Source organism: Limulus polyphemus, unplaced genomic scaffold (assembly GCF_000517525.1).
Source record: "Limulus polyphemus unplaced genomic scaffold, Limulus_polyphemus-2.1.2 Scaffold1311, whole genome shotgun sequence".
Classification (NCBI taxonomy): domain Eukaryota; kingdom Metazoa; phylum Arthropoda; class Merostomata; order Xiphosura; family Limulidae; genus Limulus; species Limulus polyphemus.
In genome coordinates this window covers 179,747-190,953 of record NW_013666921.1, presented here as the reverse complement: position 1 = coordinate 190,953, position 11,207 = coordinate 179,747, and the positions used below count along the sequence as shown (strand labels likewise).

At 34.3% G+C, this 11,207-nt stretch overlaps 1 protein-coding gene across 1 annotated transcript in view; it reads left to right on the top strand.

The window, feature by feature from the left end:
• Nucleotides 1-11,207, top strand: part of LOC106463045 (protein gooseberry-like) — a 73,928-nt gene that overhangs the window by 7,508 nt on the left and 55,213 nt on the right. Inside the window, exon 2 of the mRNA XM_013923016.1 lies at nt 8,069-8,241. Coding sequence (XP_013778470.1) covers nt 8,069-8,241 — 173 coding nt within the window. The remainder of the gene's footprint in view (nt 1-8,068; nt 8,242-11,207) is intronic.

Sequence of the window (11,207 nt, the reverse complement as noted above, 5' to 3'; positions counted from 1 at the left end):
CCAAGTTCAACAGGAAAGGTTGCCAGTAGTATCTCACAGAAATCGATCCCCAGTTCAACAGGAAAGGTTGCCAGTAGTATCTCACAGAAATCCATCCGCAGTTCAACAGGAAAGGTTGCCAGTAGTATCTCACAGAAATTGATCCCCAGTTCAACAGGAAAGGTTTCCAGTAGTATCTCACAGAAATTGATCCCCAGTTCAACAGGAAAGGTTGCCAGTAGTATCTCACAGAAATTTGATCCCCAGTTCAACAGGAAAGGTTGCCAGTAGTATCTCACAGAAATTGATCCCAAGTTCAACAGGAAATGTTGTCAGTAGTATCTCAAAGAAATCGATCCCCAGTTCAACAGGAAAGGTTGCCAGTAGTATCTCACAGAAATTGATCACCGGTTCAACAGGAAAGGTTGTCAGTAGTATTTCACAGAAATCGAACCCCAGTTCAACACGGAAAGATTGCCAGTAGTATCTCACAGAAATTGATCACCGGTTCAACAGGAAAGGTTGCCAGTAGCAATGACAGAAATTGATCTCCGGTTCAACGAAATGGAGAGAAATGAGTATTCCTGCAAACTAGGTTAATGAGTTTACTACCAATAAGATACATCTGAAATTAAGAAGCTAACTCAATAAGTAATTACAAGGGTTTATAACAAAATGTTTATGCATTATCTTCAGTAACATAGATATACATATCTTGACATACGTTGTTGGAGGAAACTATTTATTACTACATTTGGTTTTGTGGATAAATGTTGGCAGAGCTGTTGTCGTTTAAAATGTAACCATACACGGCTCTTGACTTAAGCAACATTCGATCATTTAACAAACCGAGATTGCGATTATACCAGTCACACATTTTACGTAGATACATAGGCGTAAAGAGACATAAGTTAATGCTATTCTAGACATCCCAGATAACTGAAAACAAATAGCTTAAAACTCATATCTAAGAAATCTAGTTTTCTCAAAATAATCGCTTAAAATACATGACCAGTTAAGCTTCATAGAGAAGAGATGTGGTTTTTATAGGACGAAAAGTTAATGCTTCCAGAATACACTGCTTTATTGGTTACAAACAAAAGTACCCGTCCCCAGTGACGGGAAAAATTTAAGTTAATCTATCAATTTAAATTATTTCATGGACGTTATAAAGGTTAATTGTGTTGCACTCTTGGTTTCATTCAGAGCCAAAGCTCTGAGCTACTTATACCACCCACTATAAAAGTAATTGTTGAGCATGTCAGTCATGTTAAGAGCCGCTCAACAATAACATACGTTAAATCTACACTTTTATTTTTTAAGTTACGTCACATTTTGAAATGTGAATGACAGTGTGATTAATTCTTAACAATTTAATGTAGGATATCCTTCTTGCGAAATGAAATTTGGCATCAAAATTATTCATGCCTGTTCTCCTGTCATTTCAAAAGTAAATGTTGATCTTTGCCTGCGTTTGCAGCTCTTCAAACGCAGCAAGAAACAGCTGTGCTTGAGGATTTGATCTAGATTCACGTAATTAAGGCCAGGTTGTCTAAAGTTCTACACCGACTTTATATAACAAGTTTAATTCCCAAACGTACATCACATTTGTGTACGATAGCTCTGTGAAATTTTATGAATATGCATATTAACGAATTTGCTTGTTATGATCTAAAAGCTTCTAGTTATCAAAGGGAAATATATATATATATATTTTAGCGAAAAGTGTAGACTGAATGTTGTTGCTAACAAGAAAAATAGGGAATTTCACGAAAAGTAACTCATCTGAGAAAGAATTATAGGTAAATATAATAAGGGTGTATAGATCTCAAAAAATAACAGTTGTGACACATTTTATTACAACTAAATAGTAGTCTGTGAAGATAGTATTTAAGGAGCGCGAGGTCGAAAATTATTGAATGCATTGATGACAGACAGTATCATTAGTTTGAGGTATTTTGATAATATACTTTGTTTTTGTACTTGATGGCCTTCAAGAAACGGAAATTGGTCCTTAATCAGGAAATTAACTTTACTTGGTTAAATTACTGCCTCGTATTAGAAAAATTATCAGTTAGACAATTATACCTATAACAAGAATAGCAGCGACTTCCTTAGCCCAAATATTACAGAGCTAATTGCAAATGAACCGAAATTATATTTGCATTGTTGTAATTACTAGTTTGAATTAACATAGAAATTGCAATCATATTGTTCTAGGCCATATGGGAACTAACCACCACCACCCCTCCTTTAGGTCCTCAATGGTAACATAAACTTAAATCTAGTACCGGAAAAACTGCTGGTTATATATAGATTTATAATTATATATTTATATACCCTCTTTAGTTTGCTAATGTTTTTCTTCAATCTGACATGAACCTTGCCTAGACCATGTGCTGGACTCCTACTGACTTATGGCACATGAAGGCTGTTTTTTATTGTCAGGTTTTGTATAAGGTCGGATTTTTTACAGTAGGTGTCTGTGACTTTTTGGCGACAAATTTCAAAAATAAACAAACAGCACACAGTCCACTTGTATTATATAATATATTGTTATGCCTCCGTTCGTTAGTTAATTTTCCGTAAAAATTCTTTCCGATGGAACTTTAGCGATACAAGTCCTCTCTTAAATGAAACTGGTTTATTCTTTCTGAATACAATTTTGCAATACACTTAATTTTCACAGTCACGCTATAACAAACGCTATAATTCACAACGAACGACTCACGTGCTCGACTCAACAATATGTCTCTCTCTGTCCGCAGTTCAATTACATAGCATTGTTGCCGTCACGTCTTGACCATCTTATATGAAATCTAGTAAACGCTCGAGCATTCAGGAACCTTCGAGAATATGACGTGTTACTAGTGTCAAGTGACCCCTGTCGTAACAATATTAAACAAGTCAAATGTATATGCAAATGTTCGTTACACAATTAATCACCAGAGTTTTATCCTGGGCTGTAGATAGCTGTCACTTTTTCGTCAAAGTCTGCACATGCTGGTTCAGTTACGTTAGAACATGCTTTAACAAGATGAATTATATTTTCGTAGTCTGTTATTACAATACATTCTCTGATAATTCCATTTTAGAATCACCACTATAACCATTGGTTACCATAGTTGTATCCAAAGCTTTAAATAATTGCCTCTTTTTCGTCAAAGTCCCCACAGGCTGGTTCAATTACTTTGAAACCCATTTGACAAGACAAGTTATTGGAGTACAATCTGTGATAATTTCACTTTAATAAATCGCTAGTATAAGCTCTTTATGGCCAAACTCACAAACATGCATTCTAGATCTATCCCATTATATCTCTAACTAACTTACTTGAACTACATTTTGATCGCGTATTCATAAATAGCCCGAACGAGGCCTAGAAATTCCACATTAAAGATATTATGATGTAATAATACTCGAGAAAAACTTAGAAGGTTCTAGTAACATGACGCAATAATATATCAAGCGCCAATTCACAAGAATTGAACTACACATGTATGGTTCACACAGTTATGTAAACAAACCTGAGATAAACTATTGCTTGTAAAAATATCTAAATTTAACACTGGTACTATATTTAAATTGAAACAGTCCTTTATATCTAACATTTATTTTGGTTTAAAGTTAGACATTTTTTATGTTTTTTTTTTTGTTGTTTTTTTCTTGGAGAGAGGTTTTAACGTCAGATGGCAAGCACGTGTCTTGATGATTAGATATGATATAAAATGCAAGTTAAACTAGATTTTTTATTGATTAGTGAGTCAGTTACAGTGGTGGTTTTATTACTGAGTTAACGAGTTTGTTAGTAAATTTATTTGTTACTTCAACTTCGTAAATTATCGTTTGTTTTAGAGGTGTGAGGCGTACCTTGCGAACGAGATGTTAGCAAGAAAATGAGTGGTTAGTGTTATCTGTGAAGTTAGGCCTAGAATTAGTTCGTAAAACCGTTTTCTTCTTCTTCTTGTCTTTTACCGAATAATCCAAAATAACTTTCCCAACAATAAAAGCTGTAACAACAGTACAGCATTCATCGGGCTGTTATTGGTATTACAATATTACTTAGGATAATTAATACACCTTTATCTATGACGTTTTGAGTCCTTTTTAACTTTACCTAACATTAATTAGTAACCTAAATTAATTTAGGTATGTGAATAATATTATGTACACCTGTCCGTCATAGTAGAACAAATATTTTCCACGTTATTTACTCTGAACATTAAATGGATGGAACTTCTTACGACTTCCGTACCGTCTTGTATGTACACATGCACACACTTCATTTCCATCTGTCGCAAAACCGAAGATAGATGACACATATTGAACGAAGAAATTACATAATTAGATCTGTGAGAGACATACCATACGAACCTTGTCCCTTGTAAAGTTATATTTTCATATCTTTTGAGTAAAATGATATGGTTTACAAAACATGTAATGTATACCAACAAAACATAAACAAGTATTTACTTTGTGTAGACCCATTCTTTCAGTGGCTCATTCCTAAGCTAGAGCTCATACCCTAAAAACCCGTAGCAGGCAAAGCCTACACAGCCAGTTGTGCAGCTTTGCGCTTAAACACAAAGTATAGAACCAAATATGAGTTTGTATCCTTATATTAGAATATTTTCGTAGTGTAAAACGTTGATTTTTTTTCATATCTTGATTTATCACCATACCTATTACCTATTCACATAAAAATTATAGTATTACTTATGATAATACTTTACACAGTGCGAATACTGTTTCCATTAATGTTATTTATTTCCTCTTCTGTCAAGCAGTTAAAATAAATGTATTAACTGTAATGTGTATAGAAACAGATAGAGTGCAACAAGATTAATGTGTAATATGTAGATACGAGGTGATTGCTAAACTAAAGATTTAATTAACTGCCATTCGAAGAGGAAACATCAGATTAAACTGTTTCTCTTAATGAGTGTTAATTAACTCTCATTCAAGGTGAAAACGTTATTAGAGACTATAGTTATTTATAACTGTTATTTGTAAAAGAAAATTTAGACTAGACCGTATCTCTATGAGTATCACAATAGTTAACTAACTGTATTTCAAAGTGTCTAATTTTTTGGCGTGTTTTTTTGTTGTATAAAGCATTAATTAACTTCATTTAATAAACATAACACTAGAAGTTTTCCCGTATTGAAGCTTTTTTTTTGTCATTCAGTAATAAAATTTGTGTTCAGTTTTGAAAGCAAAATAAACCTTTTATGGCAGATTTTATTATGCTTGTATGAGTAAAATGCAAGCTGTGAAAATTTTTCATTAGGCCTAAATCTTAAGGGCGGAGTTTATTGTGGACGTTTCCAAAATAGCAGCGTGATAAGAAAAGAAGTTAAATGAGAAGGTACCAAAAGGACAGACGCCCGTTATAGAAACTAATTTAATACATATGTATTCTCATTCATTCTTTGAAACACCCGTTTTATCTCGTATACACCATCAAGATAAACGTCTCAAGATGGCGTTTTGACGGAGATAAGATTTTATCTTTATGTAATTTTACATTAATGTAATTAAGTTAGCCACACAGATAACCTCCCCAACATATAGTTATTTCTAAGTAACTTAGACTCCTGATTCTTAAAAACCAACAGGTTCACTTATGGTGTAAAATAGTTTGACAAAATTCCGTTCTTTCGAAATGAAAACGGTGAAATGTTGAATCCAATAAATCCAGTGCACAAAAACATCTGCTTGGAAAGCAGATCCACTTGGCTAATTTTGATCGATTCCACTTTTCACTTTATACAGAAACAAAACGTAGTATCAGTAGATGGCGTGTAACCCTTACACATTTATATATCATATCAGACTTCTCAAAATAAACTGATTCTGAGCTGCACAAAAAAGATTGTCTAATTAGCTAAAGTATTTGTTTGAGATCCACTCGGTTTCAGTTTTCACCCGCTCAGAAATGTTAATTTTTATAACCATATGAAATATAATAGACCAAAGTACAATATACTTGTGATAGATGTAAAGATTGTGCATGTATAGCCATAGAAAGTATAATATACCTGTGATAGATCTAATATATATATCCATTGATACCAGCCATAGTAATCCTCCACAAGTTTCTTGTCGTGCACTAACAAAGCTCCGAAACGTGTGTATACGTAATTACACAGAAACGTTAAAATATTCTCACAAAGAAAGTGTTTTACGAACTTAACAAGAAATATATTCCGTATAATGGGTATTAGATGAAAATCCTCGACTTAGTTATAAAATCTGCAGAAAAACGCGTAGCATGTATGATGTCCTACAAGAGTAGTTATTGGCTTTAAGTTTACGAAAACTAAAGCGACATTTGGAAGTTTTGCCAGTGAATAAATATGTCTATATTTAGCTATTGTGATGGTTTGTTTATCTTCTAATAATAGCATTGTTCATCAGAAAGTTCTGAAAAGAGCTAAAATAGGGAAAAAAAACTGCTTTTAAAGAATAGCTTAAAGTTAATAACAGAAAAACCATAAATATGTATAGTTACAATGACCCTTTGTCCGACCTTTAACCGTGATTAGTAGAAGCTGCTGAATTTGTCGATATATTATAAATATTTATAGTTACAATGACCCTTTGTCCAACCTTTGACCGTGGTTAAAAGAAGCTGCTAAATTTGTCGATACATCGTTGCAACTTTACGGTTTTGGATCTACGTTCCTTTTTGTTTTCTTGTCCAATAGCAGTCTTCTTTACGACTTCAGAAGAAGAAAAACAAGCAATAAAAACTGGCTTAATATATTTAACACGTTTCACGGCTCAAACATACGGGGGTTCAAAGTAATGACGATTGGGGATTTAAGGACCAACCCCTAACACTTTCAAGACTACCGAATAGTAAATGAAAGAACTGTAAATGAAGCATTATCGCCTCTGGTCGTTTAAAAGCGTTACAAGTACATATGCACATCAAATGCCCAGTCTCAAGGCCCGTTCAAGTGCAGATGATCTCTGAATGTTTCTTGTAAGTATTTTTGGAAAGACAAGTGGTCATAATAAACAAAGTTACAATTTTATAATATATATATAAAACATATATTTAGATACATAAAAACTATAACGATAATTTACTAGAGTCAGGTGCGTAACTTTGTTGAAGTAATGAGTACTTTATCATTGGAAAGGTGAAAGGTCACAGACAAAGCGTGTTATATTCACGTGATTTACCATTGTATATAGAGCAGTAGCTCCATTTAAAGCAATTAACAAATTAAATAGAATTAAAAGTGATTAAAAAAATACGCAACCTGAGAAAGCAAATAAAGAAATTCCAAATCTGACGACTAAATATACACATTTAAATATATTCAACAATGAGAGTTTGCGTATTCTTTGACCGAATATTTATTAAGGACCGCTAACCATGTGAAATGATCTCTTACAGTTTATAAACGTTATCATGAAAGATGTTAAGTGGATCTTTGTTTCTGAAACCTTAGCCGGCATTTCGAAATTTCTTCTGCTACAGCAAACAATAAATTACAAAAGAAACCCGTGTTTTATTCTGTGCGTGAAATTATTATTTTTTAATTCACTGAATGTCATAGATTGCACAATAGCGAAACATTCGATCCCAAGAATGACTACACATAAAGATCAAACAAAGCACACGATAGATTATGTTCAACCGTTATCATTATACGTATTTTGGCACTTTGTGCAATGCGTAGGCACTTAGATCAGTTATTTTATCTCGAATTGGCTGGAAAAGCTTCAAAGTGTGATGCATTTTAAACAATCATCCTGAATAATAACAGATCGCTGCCCAACGGGGTTTGATATATTATTTAGACAGTTTTTGTGGTACAGGACATTTAATTAGTCACATAAAACATTAGTGGCTGGGTGGAAGAGGATTTTTTCTTATAGTCTTCATGCACAGCACAAGATCGTGAAGATTCGTGAATTTTAGACGTATTAATTTCACTGTTCTGTGAGACTATGTAACGTTGGATGTTGAATTTTTATTTTCGGCGTGTGAACCAGTATAAAATTGATGAGTGGTTTCATTGTCTGTGTTATTTTTAAGGTAGTGTTAACTGTCAAGCACTTTTACTCACAGGTCAAGGTAGGGTCAACCAGCTAGGTGGAGTCTTCATCAACGGCCGACCACTGCCCAATCATATTCGTTTGAAGATTGTAGAAATGGCTGCTGCTGGAATCAGACCATGTGTGATAAGTCGACAGTTGCGGGTGTCTCATGGTTGTGTGTCCAAGATCCTCAACAGATATCAGGTAGGTTCTTCTGTATATTTTACTTCTCTGTCGTTCGGTCTATCCCAATTATCACGCATTGTCACCCAACTTGACATCTAGGATATATCCTAGTGATATACACATACTTAAGTTTGCTATACCAGTCTCTGTTAGAAGGAACAAGGATTATATTAACAAATACCGAGTTGTTAGAAAATGTCACGGGCAGTTGGTAGTTTTGTTTCTAGTGCGAAAAGTATCGGGTTCGATCCCGGAACATGCAAAAGTTGGATAATCACGAAAAGAATTGTGGCCAGCTAGAGGTTGCCCCATAATCTTGAGATTAGATCTGACGACAGGATTTTTTGGGGTGAGGGAGGGATATAGTATCCATGTAATCAAGGTTATTAAAAAGTATCTTACTTGTTACTGTATAGGAATTGCCAGAGAGTTAATTTGCCTTTTAATTTAATTAATAACGCATTCGCTTGGCATGACAGAGGTTCGGGATTCTTTCCCGAGTCTTAACTTATCACTCTGTGAAGCTGAAGTTTGATATTTGTTGTTAAAAAATGTATATGTGTGCTAAATATGTTATCGTGTTTTAACAGTCGAACTGAGTTAAATTCGTAATTATGTTATTGATTGCATGTCTTCTGTCTTCGATGGTAATGAACAATGATTTGGAGCAATGTTGACCACTTTATATATGTAACAGCATACATATGACGTATACAACATTTATTAACGGCATTGTGGGTACGCTACTCGATAAACATCGTCTCTATAATAAGTACTTCAAATATTTGTGTAATATAAGATAATTTTAACAACTAAAACTACTACACAGCCACGAAAGAACGCGGAACAAATGCAGAGACGAAGTGACTTAAATACACTAATTGTCACTTTGGGACGGAAGTTCATTATACTAAATACACTAATTGTCACTTTGAGACGGAAGTTCAATATACTAAATACACTAATTGTCACTTTGGGACGGAAGTTCATTATACTAAATACACTAATTGTCACTTTGGGACGGAAGTTCATTATACTACACTTTGTCATTGCCGTTTCTTTCTTAAGCGTCCCCCGATGGGACAGCGGTAAATTTACGAAATTACAACGTTCAAATCCGGGGTTCGATTCCCCGCGGTGGACACAACAAATAATCCAGTGTGGCTTTGTTCTAAAAAACAAACTTTCTTAAGCAGAAATAACTGGTGGGCCAGGCTAGTTAAAGGGCACCGTCTGTATAACGTTCAGTCAGTATTGACCCTGCTAAAATGGGGTCAAGAAATCCCGGCTTCTTAGGACAATAGGATTATTTCGCTAGGTTAACTATGATTAAGAAACTACACATCACATCAAACCTATTTCTTTGCAAAAAATTTTGATTCAACATTTTTAAGTTAAGTGTTAGTGAGTCACATGTGAGCAAAGTGTGATTCTTTAATAACAAATCTTCTCTCAAATATAAGGACAAGTTTTTCATGATGTTGTTCTTAATATTCTTGTATAAAATAATGATCTAGTAACAATAATTCATTGTTGTGCTCATTTTATCTAGAAAGAATTAATTAGCAAGAACCATTTCACTAATAATGCTTAAATAATTATTATTTCACACATTTATTTAGAAGGTCTTCCTTCTCTTCGTTTTAATGGTCAAAATAAAATGTAAACTTTTTATTTTTATTTTTAACAAACTGAATTTCGATTCTACAAATGTTGCTACATTTTCCCCCTTCTTTTCATGTCCCTTTTTTTTACAGAATTACTGTTAACCTTTCGTGTCGGATTTTTTTGCATTATTGACTCAAGAAGCATGCTATATGCTAATCTTTAGTTTTTCTCTTCTTGATGGCTATATTTAGTCCAGAGATAACGATAACGTTTAGCTTCCAATTTTATTTTTGTTACTTCTACAAAGGGTTGAATACATTATGTTAAAAATGATTTTTAATATGCAAATCAGCAAGTCACGTGACACCACAGCCGATATAAAGTCGCGGTGGAACGGAGTGTATCAAAACTGCATCTTGACATTGTTTGCCGTGTGATACCATCGAATATTTGATGCTTTCAGAAATGGTATTTAATAGCTTCTCCGGCGCAGGATTGTCATGCACTCAGATCATAAAAGTGTAATTGGATAAAAGATCTAGACTTTCCAAGATGGGAAATTTCTTGTATTTATTGCCATTGGAAAACAAAGGAATATAGATGAACTTGGGGAACCAGAACCATCCAGAAAAAGATCTACAACAAGACTTACCTCAGCGATGGTGAGCAAAGGAATATAGATGAATTTGGGGAACCAGAACCATCCAGAAATAGATATACAACAAAATTTACCTCAGCTATGGTAAACAAAGGAATACAGATGAACTTGTAGAACCAGAACCATCTAGAAAAATATCTACAACAAGACTTACCTCAGCTATAGTAAACAAAGGAATATACACGAACTTGGGGAACCAGAACCATCCAGAAAAAGATCTACAACAAGACTTACCTCAGCTATGCTAAACAAAGTGCGGCGTGTTGTAATAGGCGAGAATCTGCAAATAAAAAGGTCACTGGCAAAAGCTGTCCATGCAACAGCATGCAACATAATCAAGAAGAATCTCTGTTTGAAAACTAGGCGAACAGGGTATTGGTTCATTTGCATACATCTTCCAGTCATACCTCCAGTTCAGTAGTCGCGTACCTTAAGCAGATGGAGAATGAAACGGGTATTCATGATATTCCATACGAATACATACCGGAAAAGTTGTAGGACGCAACGCCTATGTATTTTTGTGCGACTAGACTCTACAGAGGAGTGTTGTGCTTTAGATATAGCACACTTAGATGGAGCCCTTTGCAATACAAACTACGCTATAGGGCTCTTTTCAAGATACGCGTTCATCAGATAGATCATGACTAGACATGTCGACATGAACTATAACGATATTTGTTTGTTTGTTTTGAATTTCGCGCAAAGCTACACGAGGGCT